Consider the following 27,183-nt stretch of genomic DNA (forward strand, 5'->3'; position numbering starts at 1 on the left):
CCACATAATACAACTTGATGTGCCTTAGGCACAACTTGAATGACTTCATCCTATTTTTGCCAGTAGGCGATCGGGCTATGCAAAAATATTTAGAGGGCGGCACGACAAAAGAAAGTTATAAGCGACTTACATATTTTTATATTTGGGAATATTTCTTACTATCTTTTGAATAGTCCCCTTTTATTGAGGCGCTGGATGTAAGCACACTAGTACATCAAAAGAAACCCAAACTTAAACAAGGCGCAAAATTTCCCTCATACAAAACAAATTGGGTCTCCTACTTTCTTTTTCATAAAACTAATTTAATCTCCTCTACTTTATCTATTATGTACCAACATTTTGTTAACCCTTTTCACCGAACTTCTCTGGAACATTCGATCTGAACTAAATTTGTACAAGACCGAATGCCCGCACATTCCGAAATCCTTTGTGAGATTCTGTTTACTTTTGTAGTTCACTTCTGTACTTTTAATAAATCGTGCCGTTCCATGTTCCTTCAGCAAACTTGTTAAACTTGTTTCCTTGCGCTTGCCTGAAATAATAATGCTTTAACAACGTAATAAGACCTATTATTACGACAGTGCGGGATATTAAATTTGTGCGTTTGTGTGCTTGCTTCAAAATGAGGGTAAAAAAATTGAGAGATTCCATAAGTGACTGAAAGCATAAATGGTACACTAACCCCAAAATTATCCATTTTATAATCTGCAAGATTTTTTAAAAATTTTTGTGTATATGTTTTTTCATACAGATCCATGTTCTGAACACGAATGCGCCGATGGCAGTATTTGCCAGCTGAACGAAATGCGCGTGCCGACTTGTCGCTGCGGGCCGCCCTGCGACTTAATCGCACGACCTGGATCAGCTGTCTGCGGCTCGGACTACAAAGATTACCCTAGCGAATGCTCGCTACGAAGAGAGTCATGTCGCACACGACAACAGCTGACAATCGCGTACAGGGGCGAATGCGCTTCAGGTAATATTCAGACTATTTTTTGTTAGCAAAATAGAACCTATTACAGCTACATAAAATACCACAGTATTTGGCTGTTGCTGTCTGTACTTTACTGGCTGTTCTACCCCTATGGTTATTTAACCGTGAAACCGAAGGGATCCCAGACGGGAATCACGGCGAACTAAGCATTTCACCCTTTTTAAGTAAGTCCATTCCAGGGATTTTCCGTGTATTGAATACGTTTTACAATGGTCAGGCCAAAATTCAATTTAGGAGAGAAGATTTAAACATAGCAAGTCACCTTTTTTACTCTTTTTGATGTAGCCCGTGGGTAATATTCGGATTGTCTTACCTCAGCGACCAGCCGTTCGGTATGGATCAGCGCATTGTGAATCGACTATAAAGATTTCAATTGCTGAATCAGGGAATTCAAATTCGAACAATTGATGGCGATGGCGACGTATTTTTGCAAATTTTTGCATCAAATCTTTTTTATTCAAATAAAAAAGACATGGTATGTAACGTGTATCTTGTTTAAAAAGTAAGTAGGTATCTATATTTGGCCAAGTAAATCACGTTTGTTAAGTCGTTATAAATATACGCTTTTAAGTCAAATAATGTATGTGGGAGAGGTATCTAAATTAAGAAAAAGAAACTCGAAAAGGAAAAAGAAGCCGACGGCTTGTTTAGCAATCTAAAATTAAACCCTTGTTTCAAAGCGAAATGATTTGTTTTAACGGAATATTTCGTTCTAAAGAAAGACAAGAGTCCATTTTGGGTAACCCAAAAGGAATTATTAGAGGCGGAAAACTAATTAATGCTTTCGAGGGTTTACTCAATTATAAGATTTATTCTATTTTCAGCTTTTGCCTGATTACTCACTGCCCTTTTAATATTATTGACAATAATGTTATTTTTAAAACGCTAAGTAAATGGAATTAAATGTTTATTATGCGCATGTTATTGATAATACCTATATTATACATGAATAAAAAATATTGAAAATAATAAATCGAATCGATTCTAGGAACAGTCACCAAAAGACAAAACGAAAAAAAAAATAGCAGAGCACAACGATGTTTTTTTCTTTCATTTATATTCAGCACTGAGTTATCCAGAAGTCAGTCACGAGCACTTAAATGTTTAGGTACACTACGTCATGTATGCCGTAAATTTTAAATTCCAATAAGTAAAGCCTTTCTTTTCTCCCCTAGCCCAACACCCATGCGACTCAGTAAAATGCGGTGTCCGGGAGCGCTGTACACTCGACGCGCGAGGGGTAGCCGTCTGCGGCTGCGGTCCGGACTGCGAGCCGATCGTCCGGCCCGTTTGCGGCTCGGACGGCCGGACGTATGACAGTGCGTGCTTCTTGGATAGACAAGCGTGCTTGGACAATAAGGATATTAGGGTGGCGTATATTGGACCATGTGGTAAGTAACTTAAATGAAAATGCATTTTTTTATATTTATTTACAACTCGAATACGAGATAATATTGATTTAGTGTATTTTATGTTTTGTGTTTAGGGTATTACTCCTACTATTATTGTGTTTTATTTAATAATTCTCAATAATAGGTAACAGCATTTCAAATTAGCTTTCTAGAGCCTCTCTTGTCATAAAATCAATAAATTCAATCTAACCCTGACAGTCGAGTTAGTTTACCATTTACTACTAGCTCCCATCGGCGCGTTTGATATACGACTTGATATTAAACTCGCAATCGTCACTTTCCCCATCTTTCAATCTGCAATAAGCTTTCATGCAAAAATCAACCTTTAATCCTTGACATAGGTTCGGAAAACCCATGCGCTCGCGCAACGTGTCCCTGGGGCGGCGCGTGCGTTTCCCGCGGCGGTACTGCGCAGTGCGCGTGCCCTGTTTGCGACGCGACTTTAGCTCCCATCTGTGCGTCTGATCACAACACTTATGGAAGCGAGTGCAAGATGAGAATGCACGCGTGTCAAGAAGGAATCAAGGAAGGGGAGTTGCGTGTGCTTTATAATGGAACCTGCCGTGAGTATACTTCATATCAATATCATTATCATTATAGGCCTCCCCCAATGATTTCCACATCACGCGGTTAGAGCGGCCTACATCCAGCGCCTTCCTGCTACCTTTATGTATACTTTAAGCATGAAAAAAGTATCCGTAGAAGATAGTAAAGGTGGGACAGTAGACCTAATTTTATCAATAAAACCCTGGATCCGCCGGTTAACCCGTTTTTCTTTGTTGTTTTGTTGTTGTTTCAGCCGAAAGACGTCCACTGCTGGACAATGGCCTCCCCCAAGGATTTCCACAAAGACCGGTCCGTTTTTCTTTACTTTGAAGTTATGCTTAAGACAGTCAAGTGTAAGTCTGTACAAAATGCGATAAGTAGAAACAAGACCTGTCTACGTATAACTTCTTCAAAAGTGCACGTTACATGAAATCGATCAGTATCATGTACAAAGGCACTAGTTACCGCGTGGAGTGTACTCAAAACTACACTCAAAGTTCTTTGCACCGCGCTGCTGAAATATTTCAAGCGGGAGTTGCATTACTTTAAGAATTTTCAACACTTAAGTGTTCCCCGTTCCATTTCTCTCTCGGCTGCAGCGGTCATTTGTTTTGCTTACGGTACAAAGGACTAATAAATTGCAGTGAAACCGTCAATAGAAGGTTAAAGGTGTATTCACATACCACTGGACAACGTTACGGTTTTACGTGGGACGTATTTCTCTCAAACTCAAATGAATTTTCTCTTGTAAAAATGTATAGGTAGTTGACAGTACAACCTTCCACCAATGAAAAACTCTAATTGATTTTGTAGTTTATTATTAAAGAAAAATTAAACTCCATTTAAATTCATATTCCGTGGAATGATGTGCTGTCAACTCTGCATTTCTTACGTGGCATACATGTAGCGTGTCTCACGCAACCGTAGCAGTGTGAACATACCCTATAAGTTTAGTGCGGTGATTCCACTCGACACCGATTGATGAGCGGTAACTGCTGATTAATTTCATTATTAGAAAGCCGCCATTGACTATCTTAACAATATCGATAAAGACGCCCCCGGGCTTAAGTCATAGTTTAATGAAATTCTTCTCAAAGGGTTTCCAGCTCAGCACTTGCCAATAAATTACAAAGAAAGTTCTCGAGACGAAATATTGGTGATCAATCACCTTACTGTGTGACAGACACTTGGAAATTTTAATCTGTGTTCGACTCGTGTTTGGATTGCTTTTGAAGATTGTTTATGAAGTGATTTGAGGTAATTAGGTCAGTGGGGATGTTTCTAAATTCGCAAGAATGTAAATAATGGTGTTTGCTTTTCTTTTTTATTTAGAATCGTGCGTGGATATAATCTGTCAGGGCGGAGGCGATTGCGGAGTAGATATGGAAACGGGTCGCCCTATTTGTCGCTGTAACCACAACTGTACGGAATCACAGGTTTGTACAATCATAACGTTCAATTCATTTTTATATAAATTAAGCAAACTCTACGTTTACCGAGAGGTTGAAATATTTTGCTCACAAGGTTTATAGGTATGTATAAAAAACAAATGAAATCCGATTTTCCACATAAAACTAGTAATTGAATATTGTAATGGTAAATATCTAAAGAAAGCTATCATGGATACATTTTAATTATATGGGAATATTTTTTTCCAGAAATAGTTTAAAGAATCAGATAACGAGCCCGCCCATTCCCGATAAAAATGCCTTTTGGAATAGTAAAAATTATAACAGCTTTGGCTGTTATAATAATAACAACAAAAACAGAAATAAATCAATCAAATATACAAAATAAAATAAACAAAATAATCATATTTCATGCGTTTATGATAGTTAAATTTTTAACAAGGCTTATTAGATTAAAAGAGCATTTTAAAATATTTTTTAATAAGAACGAAGGCCGGATCAAAGAATAAACACAAAATAATTAGGTTCCATTTTCAAAATAATAATTTTCACACCTGATCATACCCTGTATAACCCAAAACTGGATGATAACGGTTTTCGAGTGATATCATTTTGATAATCCTTTCACCCCTTAATTGGGTTTTTCACTTGTCTGAGAATAAATTTAATGAATCAGCGTTTTAAAATTGCCTACGATAATTTTGATTCGGGATTAGTCAGCACGTATTAAATTAATTAACCTTAAATGATTAAAGGTAGCGACGTGGCAAAATAAACTTTTATTAATATTTCACATTGATTGAGGTATTTCAACAGAAACTGATTACTTTTGTTAATTATAGTAAAATATACAACCGTGATTTTCATGTAAGTATGAAAATTTACTATCAGATTGATTAATTTTCTGAAATACCAAAATTCAGTTCGTACTTTAAGCACGGCTTTAAGCCTTTCTTATCATACATTTTTGCTATGTTTCTGTTTATTATGTCATACTTATGTCTACAGGTATAAGGCTTAATTTTAAAAAATCTTGTAAAGAATCAGTGCATTTTACCTCAACTGAAAAATGAAAAATAGGCATAAACTCCAAAAAGCGTCTATATAAAACTGTCTATTCATACTTCATTACGACCGAATACTAAACGTGAGAACAATCCGGATTCGTGGAATACCTTTAAAAATTTGTAGGCTGTAATTCCCGAGGGTTATTCGCGTCCATAATTCAACCCGTTTTCACGACAGGACTCGGATGCGGTCTGCGCGAGCGACGGTCAAACGTACCCTTCTCAGTGCGAACTCGACTCGACGGCGTGTCGCGAGCAGAGCGACTTGCGGTTGGCGTACAAGGGCGACTGCGGTAAGTCTCCATATTTTATAACTTGGAATCACGCTTGGGAGGGTTAAAATTAGAAATGAAATTTTGTAATGTGCAGTTTAAGGTTAATAGAATCTTGGTGCTGTGCTGCTGAAAATTTTAAGATGTCAGCTAAAAGTCTTCAAGAAATGTTTTACATTTTTAATGGTGGCGTACATTATACAGGGTTAAAAACTCATGTGTTTAGTTATAAAATAAATTTTGTTCGTCTTATGATTTTATACCATACTTAAATACCTATCTACTCCGCCTTCAAGATTTTTTTGTACAAAAGGTATTATTACTTACGAGATGTTAAAATGCAATCCAGTTCTATGATATTTTGTAATATTCAAACTGCAATTTCGACTTTTAATGGTTAATTTAAACTTCAGGTTAATTTCCGCGACAAACTCAGTGTGTCAGATACACATTCCGTTTCGAATAGGTACAAAACTAGAACTTTTAGATATCGACCGTTTAATTACGTCGCTCGACCGCATAGAAACAGCCATTATGTAGCTCTATGCCTCACCACAATATTGGTGGACTGGACAATTAGCTACGCAAATTATACCACTGACAATTCCGGGGCCAACTCGTTTTGTTCCAGGATATTGCGCCATTAACTCCTAAAATTGTTTTACAGAACGAATAACGCGGACATAATTATAAAAAAAGAACAAATTAGTTTGGCCCATGAAAAATACTGCCATCGTTTTCTTCGGCAGCTTTCTAAACTTAATTGCTTTACGAGAAAATGGCTGAATAAACTTGAAACTAACTTGAAGCAGGATACCATTTGTTATTGTAACGCGGCCTTAATATTTGCGTTTCACTTGACCTATCAAGTGTTATTTTAGGGTTGCCTAATCAGTGGTTCTATAATTGTATTATCATTTCCACACGCCACGTTACCCTCGAGTGGCGTGACGTTTTCAAGGCTTGTTTCAGAGTGACGTTGTAATTAGGCCCTTAAGGGTTTCAGTTATTGAACTCGGATACATAGGAATAGATTATTCAGTAATGCTTAAGAAAAGTATGATTAGCATAAAAAGTAGATTTGAAAGAGACTGTCTCTTATGAGTTTACAAATAAGGTCTACAAACCATAAAAAATCGTTTAGCGTAACTTTTTTAGCTGTGTTGAAACCAAAAATCAGCGTGATGGATTAAAACGACATTCCCAAAATATGCTGCCATCAAACACCGAGTATTGTGTCCCGCATTTTATAGGCGTGCACAAATCGTTATGTCAATTGCGCATCAACAATAACCCCTCTAATCCCATTAATATCGCTGTGTCGCCCATTCATCCCTGTCCGGAACAGTAAAATATGCATGCATGACTAAAATGAAGCCACTTTCGGGGCTCCCTGACCGAACTGCCGTACAACCTTTATAATTACATTATGTTGTTAAATGGCGAGTGTGAATTGTGCTTCCACTTTCAAAATTATGAAAACAGTGATTAAAATGAAACGGCTTACTATTTGTCGCTGTTTGTCAAACTTTTAATGGGTCCAGACATTAATATTTCTGTAATTCCTTCCTTCCGTAATGATAATCTGAGTTTCCCTACCTACAAAATATAGCCTTGTCGAACTATAAATGTCATTCCTTCATTCCAACCACCACATTATTACTTGTTTGGTTTGCAAGAATAAAATTTTCTTTTTTTGTAAAATTAATTACAATTTTACTATCATATAAATTGAACACGAAAATATATTTTTAATGCATAGTATGAGCTTCTTTTCTGAAAATTTCGCATACACATTATTTCTCAGCTATTACCGACCTACAAAATTTAATTAAGCTTGCGTAAAATTAAATTGTGTTACGCAATAACCTGAAAAGGGTCGCAGGTGTATTAGTCTGAGTATTCCAATAATAGCCCATTGTGAACGAGAAGCCATTGATAATAAGTTTTTGTAGTTACCAAATTCGTCATAACTTTAAATTGCTTGCTTTCACTGCCTACTACGAAGTTAAAATATACTTTGAAGTAAGTTTTGCATATTATTAAGTTACATCATAAGTATTCGTAGGTAACTAAAATAAAAATAGTTGTCAAAGGACAAGTTTAAACACTAAAAAAAAAAAAAAAAAAAAAAACACAAAAACGAAAATGTATAAAAAAAAAAAATCATTGTATTTAACTATCATCATCATCACTATTTTTGTAAATATTATTGACTCACGTACTTTTACAGTTTGCTCGTACAAAATAGCGAGAAACTATTCCACTCTCTCAAAAAAAAAAAAAAAACTATTTAAGAAAGTCAACATCTACATTTATCTCTAATTATCTGGTAATAAACTACCAGACTAAAAAAAAAAAAAAAAAAAAATATGTAAAATTGTAAAGGATTTATTATTATGTGCCAATATTTGAAAAGAGAAGTTCTGAGAACGACTTCAATACGATCAAAGAGACCTACATAAATCTAAGCAGCAAATTACTGGTCATTGTAGTAGGTACGTAACGCAAAGCCGGAATCAGGTGATATTGATTTATCAATACTTCATACTTATGTAGCTGTGTTTGGGAGCGGATTAGGCACCGATAGGGGATTAAAGTGCTCCATAGCGTACACCGAAACGAAGGCAGATTAGGTAAATCGGCTTTATGTTGTGCATCTTCAAGTTACTTTGCGGTTAATCGGTAGCTGCCTTTGCTAACTTCAACTTAAACTTTGCCCATTTATAGGCAGATCACTCGGATCGGATTATTACGCTTTGTTGTGTCGTCAAAGTTACTCGAAGAAAATCAAGAGCTCTCGTAAAAACTTGTTTTAATGTTTTGGTTTGGAAAGATGATACTAATTGCTTGCCTAAATCCTGAAGCTATAATATTTTTTATGGTTTTAAAGTCTGTGAAATAAAATATTGTACCTTTTAAAAACTGAACATATTTATAAACCGTTTGTCAGAATGGATTGCCACGAGTTACTACAAATATGTAACAAAACTCGTAATATTACTTCACTGGCCAACAAAGGAGCGAAAATATTTGTCACCCAAAAGTTGCTGCTATAACTCAGACTAACAGAATGCGTGAAACCTCTCTGAATCACGTTCAAGCCCCGGACTACAAAAGTTGGCAATAATATTTACTGCGAAATAAATCACAATTGAAACTTTTTCCGCTACTAAGTTGACTTTTTTAATTCGAATCGTTGCGGCCCCACCCCATACTTTTTGCTCCTTCCATTTGTGGGCTCGTGGTAAACAATCGTTATTAAATTTGAACGGGTGTTTTCCCTCGTTTCTCATTGCGGGAACGAGAAAGCCTAATTTTCCTCGACGTGAGAATGAGAAAATGCCATGGGAAGCTCGCAATTGTCGGACAAAATGACATTATCTGTTCAACCATTCGTTTCTCGCAAACTTTAGCCGGGTGCTTACGAAGTCGTAACCATGCTGGCACAGACGATATAAAACTCGTATAATATTATTTATGACATTAAACCGTCCAGGTACAGTCGAGCGCTATTATTCCGTGAATGTTTATTGTTTTCTTTTAGCTACAAGTTTCAGATTCACAACAACTTTCATAGAATACTAATTTCTACCTACCAATCTTAGCTTTTAGGGGTGCATCAATGTTTGCGACTGCGAATCTTACACAAGTGTTTGTTACAGCACTATGCGAAGGTGTCCAGTGTTCCTTCGGGGCACACTGTTCAGCAGGCGAGTGCATTTGTCCCACTGACTGCACTGGAGCAGCTAGAGAACCAGTGTGCGGTAGCACCATGCAAACTTATCCAAACGAGTGCGAACTCCAAAAAGCCGCTTGTAGACTACCTCCACCTGCCACGCTACATGTTATCTTCTACGGAGACTGCAAAGACAGACTGGCTGTCGTTCCACCTATCGCTATGAGTAAGCAAACCGTTACTACTAACTATATTAGATGCAATACTAACACCCTTTCCAAACCAATAAAATACTTGCCTACATTCTCGTAAAACTTGTGGGTGGGCGCAGTCACAATATTTGCCATCTGACCGTCATCAACCCTGTTGTTAGCAGTAATTTCAATAAAGCGACCCATCCTCGATCAATTAACTAACTTTCCGCTTTATCGCTTGACTAACACGCAAATATTTGGGTGGGGATGTATAGCCACGACCGCGATGACCACTACTGAGGCGGAGGAAGGGTCGACGGATTCATTGGGTGCGACGGAACTGGGCGGTACCTCCAGTCCCTCAGCTTGCCGCGACATCCGTTGTGATTTTGGCGCGAGCTGCGAAATTGGTGCAGATGGATACCCTCGGTGTTCTTGCCTCTTCGAATGCCCGCATGAGATCGAATACTTCCCAGTCTGCGCTTCGGACTTCAGATTGTACTCGAGTCTGTGTGCGATGCGCAAAGAGGGCTGTCAGAAACAACTGGAACTGCGCTTGAGACCTTTGGATCTTTGTAAAGGTTTGGTTCTTACTAACATAACAATCATGCTTTTTAGTTGACTAACGCGTGATTTCGTAATATAAAATAATATTCACTTGACTTTTAAAATATACACCACAATATTACATGTATATTTTCTAACAGGTATGGAGGTGAGGCCTTGTGGAAATAACAAAGCAATGATCGATCCAATAACCGGCATTGAGATAGACTGTGGGAATGGTCCGCATCGCCAGGATTGTCCTGCCGGCACCTATTGCCATATCACGCTTACTGCAGCAAGGTGTTGCCCTAAAAGTGAGTAAAATTAATTGTGAAACATTTTAGCATTTTTGTCCCCACCACAGCAATTTAAAAACAACCAGAAAGCTCGGATTTTGTAATGGTAAACGAATTGATGTGGCTTCCCTACAATATGTTTATAATTTTATCGCTGACCTTTGCCTCACGCAAATGACATTTCCGCTCTGGAAATTACGCGGACTCTGAAATTGGAATAAAATTATAACGTTCGATTTTACTTTCATGTGGAAATCGTACCGCTTTCATGCATATAATATGGTACTTAGCTGGTGATTTGTCAGGGTGAAGATACTAACAGTACATGGCACCATAGTTAAATTGGATACAATCACGCTAGCGATACCGTTTAAATTCCTTTGTTTCCGTCTCGTAAAATGATACATTTTGTGCTATTACGGTGCAGGTTTCATTTTTACCCACTAAGTAGGCACGCACCCTACGTGCTTAGGGAGCGAGGTTTTTTGTTTGTATGTGCAAATTGAAAGTAAACAGGTACCATTTCAACTCCTCTGGTGACTTGTTAATTTATTAATTGAAACGTTTTGAAGTGAACGATAATATTTTAATGAAAAAAGATTGGTGATATGCTGTTAACTTGAATTTACACATAACGATTTAAATTAGGGATGATTAAAATAAGTTTATGCATAGATAACACAAAAAGGCGTGTAGGTCCTGCATCTATTGATGATAAAAATGGGATTAAAATAAATATACATATTTGGTGCAGATGACTCAAGGCAGATGGAAGAAAAGCGAGTGATGCACTGTTCAGAGAGTGCGTACGGGTGTTGTTCGGACGGGTTGACAGTGGCGACGGGGCCTAATGAGGAGGGTTGTCCAATTACAAGTTCGACCTGCGGCTGTAACCGACTCGGGTCGGTGTCGGACCGCTGCGATGACGACGGGCAGTGCTCGTGTCGCCCCGGCGTGGGTGGACTAAAATGCGACCGATGCGAACCCGGCTATTGGGGACTACCAAGGATTGGCACTGGACATACTGGATGTATACGTAAGTATCAAATAGTAAGTTTGGAAGAAGAAATAAGGTTACAAGTGAAGAGCTAAACAATTGATTTATGTAGGTACTGGTCATTTTTGTGCTCAGTCAGAATAGCACAATAGGGCATCACTGGGTCACCATTCAATCCAATTCACCATTAGTTTTATCGATTTCGAAGTAGGCTTACCCAACTACAATCCTACTACAAAGTAACTTAATTTATCATTAAGTACTGATTCATATTAGGGCTAAAATTTTCTGTCTTGGATTTGTAGTTAACGGTGTAGTATCTTTATTTAGCAATTAAGTAGGTACTGATTGATATTTCAAGGTTAAAATTCTGTCTTTAACTGTTATTTAGTTAATGGTATCAATGTCATCAACCCAATCATGATGTACATAAATAATAGGCCCTCTAATTGACTGATTGAATATTATGTCGAGTTAAATAAAGATCCACCATGTAAAGAAAGCAACTGAACACGCAATGATCGATCAACGTGTCGAATGCCAATGACATGCCGCTTCATTAATTCTGACGAAAATGTCTGGGCTTTTCTCAGTCATAATAAATGATTGTGATTGGGTGCCTACTGTATTTTATCTTGCATTGTATTGTATTGTAAGCTAGTCTTTAAATGAAGACAAGAAAAATTATTCTACAATAATTTAAAAACATAAGGCAATTTGAAATAGTTTTTAAACGAATGGGAAAAAAGGATCAGTGAGTAAGGGGGGGTTTTGTGGTTTTGTTGACGCCGGTGTCTTTATATCTTACCTGAATACCTACTAAATTTTGGTCTGTCGCAGCAAGACTTTTTCGGGCCTGTGTTTCCCTTTAAAAAATCCAGATAAAAACTAATGTTTTCCCCTGGATCTTAAATTACTTCTCTCACATTTGATCTAAATCGGTTTGTTGGTATAGTAACATGACAGAGAGTTGGTATAATATTAGTGCAGATTTTGAGTATAATTTCGTTTTTAGCCTGTGGCTGTTCAGCATTCGGGTCAGTGAGGGAGGACTGTGAACAGATGACGGGCCGTTGCGTGTGCCGGGCTGGTGTGCAAGGACAGAAATGCACAGTGTGCGCTGACCACCGAAGAAGACTGGGTCCAAATGGATGTTCTGATCGTGAGTAGACTTTTTTAGTAATTAAACAGATCTCTGAATTCATCAACAATACACAAATTAATCTCAGTCAGTATATTTATTCGAAATCTTCATTATTCCACCCGCAATGCGGACAATGACATTAAAAAGTCGCAGAAGCACCTGGATGCAGGCCGTTTCCAACGAGCCAATCTACATTTCTATCATCTATCATTGTTCAGCAGTGAACTGGGGCAGAATTGAAGATAAATCTTCATTATTAGATAAAATTCAGTCTCGATCTAACCTTTACAAATAATACGCATTAAGCAATTTTATCCTTTCTATAACGAAGGTCAAATTAGCTATTATCATTATCGATGACACGTCCTACCATTTTGCCTTTATGTAAAAAACATAGAAGTCGAAATTAATGGAATGGTTTGTATGTTCCGATACGATTAATATCACAATACTATAATCGTTTATCATTCCGCGTGAATATAAGAGAAAAGTTTTCAGATCCAGACATCTTATAAAGACTAGACCACATCTTGTATTAACGAAATTCTTACCCGCTAAAGTTTCAAAAGTTTAGAACTTTATTTAGTATGTATGTGAAGGAACCGGGGAGGCTGTAAGGATTGTTTTCGGAAAACTTCTTAGCTAGCGCGGTGTGTATCTCCATATCTTCCCCTTTTGGGAATGGCTTACGTAATAATAAAGTGCAAATAGTTCGGAGCTGATAAAAGAATATTTTGAAGCCACGTTTATGAATAAATATTCTTAGAAGCTTTGTGTTTCGGCCTTTATACGGTTCCCCTAATTTTGTAGAGTACAAACCTTCCTGGTAGTTCGGTAATTTTAGATCTGTTTTGTACAATAGAAACGTAATCGGTGATCAAATGGACATATCGTTCGACGTTCATTACCCAATAACAATGACAATATTGTTCTACCATTTCAGGGTTCCAATACGAACAGGAAATAAAACAGTTGTTTAAAATTATTCCTACTTATTACAGGTAGATAAAACTGTCAATCACAAGAAATATAAAAGTTGGAATGACTCATTTGTCGCCAAGTTGCTCTTCTAGATAATCCGGGTAGATAATAGGGTTTGAAATGAAGAGAAATTAAGTTTTTAGTGTAAAAATGAATCATGAAAATATTTTTCTAAACGCAAATCCTCGTAAATACCTAATGAATAACGTTATTATTATTCTTTCCTAGCCGAGAGCGGAGGTGTGGTTGGCTCTTGTTCCGAGCTGTCGTGCTATTTCGGCGCAGTGTGCACTGAACGCACGGGAGGAGCATTGTGCGAGTGCGCTGCTGCACCGTGCCCCGACACTGAGAGCAACATGCTGGTAAGTTTTTTAAACCACTGTGTAATTTTAGTTCAACATGACCTAAAAAATATATGATAATTTGAACTACCAATTAAAAATTCTTCAACAAGTTGCCTATACCAACCAAACTGTCAGTTTATATTCAGGTAAATACGAAAAATTGTTTCACTAACGACAAAACGACATAATATTTCGCACCGTTTTCACAGTACCTCTAAAATATAGGGTAGCTATAAGATATTTCCCAATAATCCCCTGACAATAGTATCTATCATATAAGCTACTTACTCAATAAGTGGAATACAGGGATATTGTTTCCGAGCAACGCAGAGCGGAATTAATGGGTATCAGATTTGAATTGAACTCGTTCAAGTTGCCCAAACAATGGTTGGATTATTCATACTCCATATAGCTCTGTTCCGACTCATTCTGTTGCCCTGACGATAAGTAAATTTGTTTCAATAAGGACAGGATAAAAGCTACAATATTGAAAACAAACACAAATAGGTAGGCTTTTATTTCCAAAATGAAGAGGTATTCAAAATATTTGTGGCGGAAAATTCTAAGTAAATAAGTAGTTCTACAAATTACATTTCAAGTCCAAAATACCATACTAGTAAATAAGAAAACTTACTAAACTTACATTACGTGGAGGCTGATTCCCGGTATCATTTGAATTCCCTACTACTTAGTATTTAACTTTAGACTAAGCTGACCAAAAACCAACAGGTATGTGGCAGTGACGGCAAGACTTACGAGTCCGAGTGCCACCTTAAACTGCAAGCTTGTCGTACGCAAGAGGACATTGTAGTCCAAGCATTTGGACCCTGCAAGTTGAGTGAGATCGCTGGAACTGCTGGTCCTCCTCGACCGTCCTCACCAATTCAGTTCACCCAACAAGATGACGGTGCAGCCTCTAAATCCACCAGACACCTCCTCAACCCAGATAAATACTACAACAAGTATGATTGGACGCGAAAAGAAACCCCCAGTGACTTCGATAGCGTGATCTCCGGGCAAAAGTTTAAAGGTGAGCGTTCATTGACTTTTACCCTCTTTGATGTTTTGTTTGATTCGTTTCACGAAATCTTTTAGTGACTTTATTAAGTACTTATAACACACTTTTCTTTCAATATTTGATATGACTTTAACAAAGAAAGGTTAGAATATTATTTACGGGATCATGCGTAGAACATTTTTAGGTAAAATAAAATCCCAAGGACTTCATTTTACTAACATAATGGTATCTTTTGGAATTAACTTTTTGATAGCCAATCACGAAGCTTTAACCGTGTTGTAATGTTTTATTTTTTGTGAATGAGAGAATTACATTTTATTTATTACAAATCACAATTGACCGGCTTGATTAAGCAGAGAACATTTAGAAGATATAAATTGAAAGCTCCATTCGGTACAAATGAATACCTTGATCACCAATTCTGGCAATTAATCGGTATTGGTGTATTCGTAAATCAGAAACGAAGCAGTATTTTATTTTCGCTATTTGAATGCAAATAATGTTTCTAGTGCAGGTTCACTTTTTCATGCTTTTTAATCGGGGAGCCAATATTGGCTCGTCCAATATTTACACCAACTACCTTTTTGCAGCGTTTTGTTTGTGAAGTCTGTGTTTGTATTAAACTGTGCCGGATCGTCCCTTGAAATAGGGCGAATCTTAGCTTCTATTAACTTTGTAATGCCAATTATCACAGATTAATTATCTGTTGCGTGAACTTCCCCCCGTCATTCCGTGACGCAGTGTCTAATTTGATAAATGAGAAAAAAGTTGCTAACTCTGTTGACTCATTGGGAAAATGAGATTGTCTTTTGTCTTTCTACAAATCGAATTTCTTTTACAGTTCATTTCACGATAATATTATTTACTTACCTACCTACCTAACAATTTATGATTGTTCTTGTTTATTGAGAGTTCATTTCAATTCAATAACATCAAAGGCCGACTAGTGATACGATATTATGATTATAATTTTTTTACGTAAATATTTTTTCTCAGTCTTTGTGAATACGTAAAATAAAAATTTTGTTTCTAAAATTACGTAACGTTAAAATTAGGTTCGCAAACAGCCACGACAGCAACTGTGGGTGCAGTGGGCGCTTTGCTAGGAGATCTGTGCGCAAGCGACGAAGACTGCTCTGCGTTGCCCGGCGCCCACTGTGCGAGGGGCGGCTGCGAGTGCCGCCCTGGGTACGCGCCCACTGTGCACAGGAAGGCTTGTGTTGGTGAGTTGATTTAATATTTTTGTGCACTTGACATGCTCATTTTCCTTTGCAAATTATTATGTTAGTCCAGTAGAATTAGCTTTTAAATCGGAAATAATTCCTACAAAAGATTTTATTGTTTTAATGGCTTCATTGGTTGTCCATTAAGACTCTCCTAAGTTTTCGACTTCGACGGAGTTGTGCTTAAGTGGTGGGGGCCCCCGAAAGGGGCATTTTTTCGGTTTTCCGGTTATACCGCGTAAAGGACTTACCCTATCAAAAAGTGGTCTTCATGACGGTTGAAGGGCACTTAATCCTGCATTGAATAAGACCAAATTCATATGTTTTGGACAAACCGTTCTCGCGCTAAAGTTCGGCAAAGTAGAAAATATTCGTATAATTAATGACCCTCTCCACGTCCAATGGTTTGTTACCCACAGGCTTCCAAGTCTTGAAAAGGGCCACCTCAACTAGTGTAACCCTATCAAGGCTTACGAGCTTGATGCGCCTATCCTTGTTCGCCCCAGCCGTTCCTTAACTGCGGTTGCTACACCTCTTCCTGGCACTCACCTGAACGACTCTGTGTTACCTACTGTGGCTGCCCCTCTTCCTTGTATCCTCCTGCATGACTACGTTGCCTAGCCGTATGCCTGGTCTAAGGTTCGACGCCAAAAATCAACAACAACAAGTTTATATTAAAACGCTGAAGAGTTTTTTGTTTGTTTGTTTGAACGCGCTAATCTTAAGAATTACTAGTTTGATTAAAATCATTATTTTTGTATTGAGCTTGTTAGAATATATATAATGTACATACCTGATTTATATTAATATTCCATAGTAAACATAATTGATACACTATTTCACTTGTTAAACACTACAGACACCGAACATTTGCACCGCCGCCATATTAACTGTCGGATTAGAATTCAGATTTCCATTTTGCAAATTAGAATTTATTGAAAGTTTTCTGGTTTCTTAATAATTCAGAATTTAATTTAGATATGTGATTATAAATATAAGAAGTATTAAAACCCTGTTTTTGATATATTGTAAAATGAGAAACTCCAACTTCCGCTTCCGAATAAAAATATTTATAAAATCCTGTGCTCTGATTGGTAGACTGTTCTGATTGGTCGTTTAAGCCGACCAATCGAAGTTGAGTAAAAAAGGAGGGAGAATTTGGGTATAAATAGATGGAATTTCTCATTGATAGTCAGTCTAAAGCGGATATTTGTGGAGGTGCTGAGCCAAGTTAAGTATACATACTTTATTTACTATTACTATGCTGATTGTGCTATTGTATTGTATTTTGTGCTATTGTGCTATTGTATTATGATCCTATTGTGTTGACACCTGACTAAACCTGATGGTGACATGCCACGGGGTCGGGTCGGTAGTTTGTTGACTAAACTATAAAAGAGAGGCAAATGCCTATAATTATGGGTTATACGTCACGGTCCTAAACCTTAGTATTAACCCATAATTATAGGCATTTGCCTCTCTTTTATAGTTTAGTCAACAAACTACCGACCCGACCCCGTGGCATGTCACCATCAGGTTTAGTCAGGTGTCAACACAATAGGATCATAATACAATAGCACAATAGCACAAAATACAATACAATAGCACAATCAGCATAGTAATAGTAAATAAAGTATGTATACTTAACTTGGCTCAGCACCTCCACAAATATCCGCTTTAGACTGACTATCAATGAGAAATTCCATCTATTTATACCCAAATTCTCCCTCCTTTTTTACTCAACTTCGATTGGTCGGCTTAAACGACCAATCAGAACAGTCTACCAATCAGAGCACAGGATTTTATAAATATTTTTATTCGGAAGCGGAAGTTGGAGTTTCTCATTTTACAATATATCAAAAACAGGGTTTTAATACTTCTTATATTTATAATCACATATCTAAATTAAATTCTGAATTATTAAGAAACCAGAAAACTTTCAATAAATTCTAATTTGCAAAATGGAAATCTGAATTCTAATCCGACAGTTAATATGGCGGCGGTGCAAATGTTCGGTGTCTGTAGTGTTTAACAAGTGAAATAGTGTATCAATTATGTTTACTATGGAATATTAATATAAATCAGGTATGTACATTATATATATTCTAACAAGCTCATACATTGAGGAAGGCTATAGGATACATACAATCACTCTACGACTAATAGAGGCGAAGCAGTAAAGAAAAATGTTGCAAGCACGCGAAATAGTATTTAAACTATTTTCACTCGTACGAAGTTGATTTTGTGGCGTCGAACCTTGGACCAGGCATATGGCTAAGCAATGAAATCGTACAGGAGGGTACAAGGAAGAGGGGCAGCCACATTAGGTAACACAGAGTCGTTCAGGAGAGTGCCAGGAAGAGGTGCAGCAACCGCAGTTAAGGAACGGCTGGGACGAACAAGGATAAGCGAATCAAACTCGTGAGCCTTGTTAGGGTTACACTGGTTAAGGCGACCCTTTACAAGGCTTGGAAGCATGTGGGTAACAAGCCATTGGACGTGGAGAGGGTCATTAATTATACGTATATTTTCTACTTTGCCGAACTTTAGCGCGAGAACGGTTTGTCCAAAACATATGAATTTGGTCTTATTCAATGCAGGATTAAGTGCCCTTTAACCGTCATGAAGACCACTTTTCGATAGGGTAAGTCCTTTACGCGGTATAACCGGAAAACCGAAAAAACGCCCCTTTCGGGGGCCCCCACCACTTAAGCACAACTCCGTCGAATTCGAAAACTTAGGAGGGTCTTAATGGGCAACCAATGAAGCCATTAAAGCAAAAAAATCTTTTGTAGGAATTATTTCCGATTTAATCAATTTTTGTGTTTAATTCTACTGGCCTATGTTAAATACAAACAAGGCCAGTATAGAGCTTAATAATTTGCAGAAGAAACCACACAAGAGACTACCGAAGAATACAGCGCGTGTCTATCCGAGCCTTGCTACAACCTAGGCACGTGCATCGACCTGCCCGGTTCTACTTACACCTGCGTGTGCGCCGGGCCTTACACTGGCCTTAACTGCGAATCCTTGGCGAAGGACAGCTTACCCGGATCATACATCGAAACCCCATCCTTTGACGGCTCCTCGTATATTCGCCTTAAGCCACTAAAGGCTTACCACAAGTTGAACATCGACATTGAGTTCAAAGCGTTCGCAGAGAACGGGGTTTTATTGTACAATCAGCAGAAACCCGACGGCACCGGCGATTTTGTGTCGCTGGCTTTGGTTAATGGATATTTAGAGTTTAGGTGAGCAGTATTTTCCACTTGCAGACTTTAATATTTATTTATTGCTTCTTTAAATCTAAATCTTGTTTTAAAGTTTGAAACGAGTGCTTTTCAGCTGTGGAAGTCCTCGTAAATGCTTGCGATAAATTGCCAACTTCGTGGAGATAAAATGAACTTCAACTTAGATGCAGTTGAATTGCGCTATCAAATCTTGAAATCTTGTTTCATTCATCAGGTACAATTTGGGGAATGGGCCGATAATTCTTACGTCTCTGGAGAAAATTTCATTGAACGAATATCATAAAGTATCAGCGAAACGGTACCATCGCGACGGAATCCTCTCGGTGGACGATATGGAGGACGTAGCCGGCCAATCCAATGGGCACTTGAAGGCATTAGATTTAGCTGAAGACGCTTATATTGGAAAAGTGCCCACCAACTATTCCAGGTACGTAGTTGGAGAGCTGTCACAAACGATTCATTTTATACTGCTACAGGTGAAGTAGAGAATTTATTTTTTACATAATGGGATTGTGAAAGCTAAAGTCAAGTCTTTAAAATGATGTTACAGTAATGAAATCATAATTAATTTCACGTCTGAATACATTTAGTTTAATTTAACTCAGGTTTCTATATCAAAATTCCAGTAGGCTAACTTTTACTGCGAAAAAACATTCAACAATAGGTTTTAGGTTGTGATTGATCTAAATATTAGGACTCCAACATTTTTTTCAACAACATAAATTCATGTTTACTTTAAATAAACGACAAAATAATCCGTTTCAGATTAGAAACCTCATATTATCCGTTGAAATATCAGATTTATATTTCAGATAAAAGTTAATAGATAATTGAAAAACTTTCCATGAATGGATTATGGTGGACAGAAGTCATTACAATAATCAATATATACCATTACTATAATAACCACAGGGCATTAAAAACTACTATTACGTTCTACCTACACTCACCCTGTCATTTTACCTGCGCTATCACTGTTATTTCTCTACTCACCAGTTACTAAATAAACAATAACACAAAATTAATGTATACCTACAGGGTTTTCGATAACATCGGCACTCGTAGCGGATTTATTGGGTGCGTTAAGTACTTGAGGATAATACGTCATCAAGTGACAAAGAAATTGGGGAGGCCAGACTCATTAGTGGTGGATATAGCGAACGTTCGAGAATGCCAGTCCAGTCCTTGTGTGAGCATGCCTTGTAAGAACGGGGGTACATGTACTGGTGTGGAAGGATCGGCGACGGAATATACTTGTGAATGCCCTATCGGATTCCAAGGAGGCAATTGTGACGAGAGATTAGATCCGTGCGAGTCGAATCCCTGTGGATATGATGAGGGGCTATTGTGTGACATCGGGTCGGACGGGGGCCACGTCTGCCGCTGTTTGTTTGGGGGGGAGATTGGCTCGAACGGAAATACGTGCAATAATGGTAAGTATCTCGTGTTACTATCATTATTTTTTACTAAAATTCCTTTCTGCTGATATCGGTCTTGTCATAACGAAACTAGGATGTTAATGTGTTTTTATACATATAATATTAAGTCTTTGTTTAAGTAAATTGTACAGTAATCACAACCAATGATTCTGTGGGAAATTAACAAATGAAGATACTATTGACAACATTGAATAATTGCGAAATAGCAATCAGCCCTATCAATATTTATACACGCTTTTTCCCCCACTCAATTAGTCAATCAAAACGGCAATTCGTTTCGTTGTAATATTATTTTACCTAACTTCTGACAAGCTCCTTACCAAAACCAATCACTTTCGAACCATTGCTAGCAAAACACAGTAAGCTGAAAGTAACTAAATTAAAATAATTTATTTGCTTCGAAAAGTACAATAGCATGAAGATCTCAATAGTCAATTTCCTTAATTCGAACCTTATTATTTGTTTACAGACGTAAACGTAGTCCAAGAGACGTGGTCCCCTCAATTCAACGGAACGAGCTACATCGAATTACCGCCACTCGAAGGGCTAGGGAAAGCGTTCCGCATCGAAATCTGGTTTTTAACGAACCGATTCTCGGGGATGCTCCTTTACACCGGCCAGTCTAATAATAAAGCCAAGGGGGATTTTGTAGCGATTAACTTAGTTAATGGGTACCTACAGTTTAGGTACAATTTGGGGAGCGGCGTCGCTAATATCACGTAAGTACAGCGACCAATTTTCACGTTTATGAGTTTGGCACTCGACTTTGTGAACGTTACTTTTATGTGTTTTATATTTGATGCCGTTGGGACGGACTGGGTATATTTAATGTTCTGTCAGATGGGTTTTGTAAATTATTTTAAAGTGAAATTATGAAGGAAGGTTCTATTATACAAAGTTTTTAGTGAAATAATATGGTACTAATGCTCTATTTCTCAGTAACAAGGTAAACAAAACCATAAACAAAGTCTATTAATACTCTGTTTGATTAATTTGAATTTTGAGAACGCGAAAGTATCGTTATTATTATGTTAATAAATACCGGGAAATTTAGTAAAGGTAATATTTTACATTTAAAAAAAATATTTCAACAATCAGGTCTCCAGTACCAATAACGAAAGGAAGATGGCACAGAGCTAGGATCACGCGGACTGGACGCCATGGGAGTCTACAGCTGGACCACCACCCTACTCAGAGGGGACACTCCGCACCCCCATTGACGCACCTTGAACTGACGCTGCCTCTCTTTATTGGATCTTTACCGTAAGTACCTACTTGTAATTTGGGTCTAAATAATAAAAAATAATTTATATTTTTGGGTACAGTTAAACTAACTTGGTAGGTACAGTTACATAAATGGAAACAAAATGGTGTCCACTCAGCTTAAACCACGGCAAAGGATAGTCCCTTGTCATTAAAATAAACAGAACAGTTTAAATTTAACGATACAAAAATACATTGTTGTTAACAACGGTATTAATTAACAAAGGTAGAACTCTTATTAAAATGTAATGAGTTGGAATTAAAAGAAGGTTATTATTAAGGAACCTATTATGTACAAGTTTATCGGGAAATATTCATTTGATTCGGGAAGAATACAATGGCTTTTAAGGTAATCTATGATTAATTTAATTTCGTAAGAACTCTTTAAACTTTGTTAATCTTTAAAAGGCAAGAATCCTTTAACTTCATGGTTTTTCTTTTAGAACAGACTGAAAATCTTTCTCTTTATTAAGTACTTAAATACTTTTGTGATAAATGTAGGTCGCCGCTTTTGTTATGAAGATAAATTACAAGAAACTGTCAATTTGTCTCTTGTATTTTTTGCAAACTTTGGCTTTACTTAAATATATCGTTAGCTAGATATAATCTAAATTTCATTTGTTTTTATGTAACTAAAAAAGTAAGAAATACTATTTTCGAACCATTCGAGACCTAAAACTAACGGTATAAAATACGATCATTACATAAAGTTTATTCAGTAATTCCGTAATGCGAGGTCGAGCCAAGTCGTAATTTGAATTATTCTGGTAGAAATCATGATAAACCTATAATATTCGGTTTCATTTAATTAATAATTCCTTCAGTATGACTGGATTAGTAAATGTTTCCTTTTCTGTGTTCATCGAAGGAGGTTTGAATTAAATTTTTAAGTACCTTCAGAGCCATCCTTTGTAAATTTTTAATTTTACGGAAAACAAGGACTTAACATTTTCGACCTTGTTGGTTTTTAATTAAACATTTATAACAAATGTTTTTGTAATAACAAAAGACGACGAGTTAAAAAGCCTGTATTTCTTTCAATCTTGTTTACCTCATAAAGCTGTATTTTGGTTTCATTATACTGCCAATAAGAGTCAATTTCCTGGAGCAACCAAGGTGTTACTGATATAGTAAAGCAAATACTAATCCAGCCCAATTTCCGTGTTCATTACCGTGCTTATTACGTGTCATTATTGCGACCGTATCAAAGTCTTGATTAATGATTACGCGGCGCTCATTAGTGTTGTTAGTGTGATGTGTAATTTATTGTAATTGGGTTCTCGGGTCGATCGAGCTTTTGTCCGTCGATTTGTCGAGTGTTACGGGATCCTCGTTTTTCCAGGGCTTACATCCGCCCTCACAAAATGTCAGGCGTGACCAGCAGTTTCATAGGCGCCGTGCAACAGGTCTTCGTGAATGGGAACCCCCTGTCGCTGTATGATGGGGGGACAGCTAGATGTGCGATTGTGCAAGAGGAAGAACGTCTTCCGTGCGCCACAAGTGGAGTCACGAAGTATACTGGCCCGCCGTGCGGTGATGGTGAGTCGCTGGGGCAAACTGAAATAAATTACTGTTTGTTAATATAATTCTGCTTTCCATTTTTAAAATCTTATCAAAATCTTTCATGGACCTGCTGTCATTTGTTGTTAGTTATTGTAGACCTATTCATTTAATACATTAAACTAAAGCAAAGCCACTAAAGTATTTATCAGTCAGCTTTGAAGTCAAATCAGCCCGTTTCATCAGTATGGCAACCGACATCAGATCCAGACAAACCATCCATATTTTCCTTATCTTTACAAAATGTCTAACTAAATGTAAATAATTTAAAGAAGTTTTTTATAGACCCATAGTAACAAACCACTATTCTTGTACCGCAGAGACAGCAATTAAAATGATTGATTAACTAAATCCTGTTTACAACCCATTGATCCCATATAAATCAGGCCATAATTGTTATTGTGTGTGTAGGTCTGACTCCATGCAAGAATAATGGGTCGTGTATTCCATTGCTGAACGAGTATAAATGCATATGCCAAGACGGGTTCCAAGGGAGGAACTGTGAGGTGCAGATGGTTGAGATGTTGAATGATAGAATGCCGATCAACTTTGATGGGAATAGCTACTACTCGTACAGGAGTAAAGGGAATCGCAGGTAAGGAGTCTTTTGTTTTTAACTTTTATGTAACTAAGATGACTTAATTAATAATCTTGTCTTCTTGTTTGGTAACTTTTTAGAATTAACTACCTTAGTAAAGCAAGTTTGTTAAAAAAACAACTAATGTCTGGTTTTATTAATATTCCAACAGTTTAACAACACACCAGACCAAGGCAGAGTTGCACCACCTTATTTTAGCCGTGACCATAACCTTATAGGCGTTTTTTGTAAGGGATTTGACAGATTTTTGACGTTTGTTAAAGTAAGATGGTGCAACCCAGCATAAACGTTTTTATTGCCAAATCGCACCTATTAAATATTTACGCTGACGTGTTGTTTGTAAATTCATTATAGCAGACACAATTAGAGCTAGTGCTACATTTTAAACACAAAGCACAGATTTGGGTCTGTTTATAGCGAAAACAAGAGCCATCTTAATACTACTGGAATTTTAAAGTTTTAATTCGAAACACTCGGTACGTCCAGTGGTTCGTGCCAGCCGTAACTTGCTACTTAATTGTTTTACTGACAAATGAAAAGCCAGTCGGGACACTACTCTGTGACCTACTTCATAAAGAACTACATTTGTGGTGCGGCTTTGTTTGTTAACTCGCTTATTTGGATAACTCAGTTGGTTATAATGGATTTTAAGCTAATTATGAATTTAGCAGTCTTTTCACGAAATGGTGCGTCAGTTGTGGTTTAGTGTTTTATCACGCCAACCGGATTTTGCAATCTTTATAACAGCTAAAAATGTTTTGAAAAGATTTTGAAGCCTATTTTTTTTTTTCAAGATTGCCAGTGTCTTTTGACGCGGATTTCAGAAACTAATATTTTTATACGAATTAATAATAAAAATAAATTCTTAATAATACTAACCTTATTTCTTTTTCTAGCTTACATACTAACAATGACGTGGGTGAAGGACCGTTCGATGTAAGATAACACACGGCGGAGTCGAATCGTTCTTACTTTTAGTTACTAAAAAACAAACCTCCGCAGAAATTTAGATTAGGTAAACACGTACTATTATTGCCTCTTTTCTGTGCATTTATGGTAAAAGGGGACATTAGGCTGCTTTATTGTTTCATGACCATGAATACTTGATGGCGACACGGAAATCGCGGCACTTAAGTGTAATTTAGACATACTCGACCGAATTTAAACCACGATAATGTTCGGGCTATTTCATATAGGCAGTTTACAGGTGTACTTCCGTGACAGGGTATGGTTTGTACCTTTGTATCTGAATCAATACATTTCGTTACTTAATAATGTTTCGATTTGGAAAAGATACTTTATTATCAAATGAACCAATACTGTCTGACATACAGCCTCTGTGAAAACAGATAACATTCTAAATAGAGAGTTCTTAGAATTATCATTTCTAAAAGGGTGAAATAAGCTCTGAAAGGTTATTGAGAAATGAGATGCTACTCGTTGATAGAGTTGCGGATCGCCGCTTGTAGTTACTATGCCAAATAAAATAACAGGAACTATTATGATAGTCTATAAACTAGAATTTTGAAATATAACACTGCTTTTTAACGCGGATATTAAATATAACCTGAAACTGAAAGTGAAGTTGTAACCGTAAAAGGGGAAATAAAGCTATACACGAAAGTTTGTGACAAAATAGGGGTGAATTCAATGGAAATGTTAGGTTTGAAATGTGTGTCACGGTGCCGGCCCTGTGCCATAAAATGCCAATCATGCCTTCTAATGAAAGTTTTGCTGTGAAAAACGACACCCTAATGTCTCCTTGTGGCGTGAATGAACTTGTACGAGTATGTGTGGTGCAACTAACCTATTTTTTTAACCCCATTTTTTTTTTTTATTAATGGAATGAGCACTAGTGAGATGTAGATAGGGCAGAGTTCACAATAGTTGGTTAATTTTAAAAAGTCGACGTATGCGTAAATGTTAATCAACTTTCACAGATGAATATCTACTCGCTTTTAGGTAATTTAATTAACTGTTACTGAAATCTCCCTAAAAATGCAATTAATGTTAAAAAAATAAAAACGATCAAGGACTACGAAAACATTCCCCGTAATTTTGTTACATTTGCTTAGCTCTACTGAATGTAGTGAATTCGCGGAGTGAAGCAAATAAGTTAAACCAAACTTTATGCATTTACATAAACGCGTTAACGTAAACAAGTAAACGCCGAATACAGTTTGAAAGTAGTTTGTTTCGATGCAAATGGGTTATTCTTAGAATACGATTAATTTTGTTGCAACGATATCATTCAACGATGTAATGATGTCTGTACTATTTTGTTTTCCAATATTAAAAATTAGTTTTCTTTTGTTTTTGTAGTTCTGTTCTTAAAACTCGTTTTCATTTGTTTTTTTTTAGATTGATTGCTCGTTCTTTTTTTAAATAACCATAATGTTTTAGGAATCGCAACGCCCGCGGCATTAGGTACGAAATTAAATTTCGCACTTCAAACGACTCTGGTCTCTTAATGTGGAGACGTAAGATCGGGATTCGCCCTCGAGACTTCATCGGACTGGGCCTTAGTGAAGGGAAGCTCCAGCTCATTTACACTGATACTGATGTGAAGGAGCTGAACTCTGCTACTCATGAGGACTGGTTCCAATGTGTGGAGTCGAAGGTCAGGGTGGATGATGGCATGTGGCATACAGCTGTGGTGAGGAGGAGGAAGCGGCTGGCTATGCTTCAGGTGGACGACAGGCCACCAGTTAGGGGGTACTCGCAGTCGCTGCTGATACCCTCGAAGTCGAACCCCAAGCTTTGGATTGGTAAGTTTTATTTCTTAAAAGAACGTTTTATTAATTTAATTTTCATGTTACTTACGAATAATATCTGAGACATGGATATTAACTAAAGTAAAAATGCAACACTTTTTATGATAGTGGTTAATAAAATTATCTATTTACATAAAAAGATAAAATCATAATTGTAGATAACGAATTCTTTACTT

General features: G+C 37.1%; 1 protein-coding gene across 2 annotated transcripts in view; it reads left to right on the forward strand.

Annotated features, from left to right (window-relative positions):
* The window catches only part of LOC135072035 (agrin-like), a 224,014-nt gene that overhangs the window by 191,658 nt on the left and 5,173 nt on the right, over positions 1 to 27,183 (forward strand). The window contains exons 5-25 of one of the 2 annotated variants that reach the window (XM_063965963.1): positions 752 to 976; positions 2,170 to 2,385; positions 2,748 to 2,969; positions 4,285 to 4,388; positions 5,607 to 5,721; positions 9,366 to 9,605; positions 9,849 to 10,154; positions 10,281 to 10,433; positions 11,170 to 11,451; positions 12,428 to 12,574; positions 13,766 to 13,899; positions 14,611 to 14,911; positions 15,955 to 16,122; positions 19,010 to 19,373; positions 19,588 to 19,800; positions 20,412 to 20,806; positions 21,282 to 21,531; positions 21,911 to 22,075; positions 23,418 to 23,614; positions 24,047 to 24,230; positions 26,637 to 27,001. In XM_063965963.1, coding sequence (XP_063822033.1) covers positions 752 to 976; positions 2,170 to 2,385; positions 2,748 to 2,969; positions 4,285 to 4,388; positions 5,607 to 5,721; positions 9,366 to 9,605; positions 9,849 to 10,154; positions 10,281 to 10,433; positions 11,170 to 11,451; positions 12,428 to 12,574; positions 13,766 to 13,899; positions 14,611 to 14,911; positions 15,955 to 16,122; positions 19,010 to 19,373; positions 19,588 to 19,800; positions 20,412 to 20,806; positions 21,282 to 21,531; positions 21,911 to 22,075; positions 23,418 to 23,614; positions 24,047 to 24,230; positions 26,637 to 27,001 — 4,746 coding nt within the window. The remainder of the gene's footprint in view (positions 1 to 751; positions 977 to 2,169; positions 2,386 to 2,747; positions 2,970 to 4,284; positions 4,389 to 5,606; positions 5,722 to 9,365; positions 9,606 to 9,848; positions 10,155 to 10,280; positions 10,434 to 11,169; positions 11,452 to 12,427; positions 12,575 to 13,765; positions 13,900 to 14,610; positions 14,912 to 15,954; positions 16,123 to 19,009; positions 19,374 to 19,587; positions 19,801 to 20,411; positions 20,807 to 21,281; positions 21,532 to 21,910; positions 22,076 to 23,417; positions 23,615 to 24,046; positions 24,231 to 26,636; positions 27,002 to 27,183) is intronic. The other variant, XM_063965972.1, reaches the window with a different exon arrangement.

Source organism: Ostrinia nubilalis, chromosome 1 (genome assembly GCF_963855985.1).
Source record: "Ostrinia nubilalis chromosome 1, ilOstNubi1.1, whole genome shotgun sequence".
NCBI classification, from domain to species: domain Eukaryota; kingdom Metazoa; phylum Arthropoda; class Insecta; order Lepidoptera; family Crambidae; genus Ostrinia; species Ostrinia nubilalis.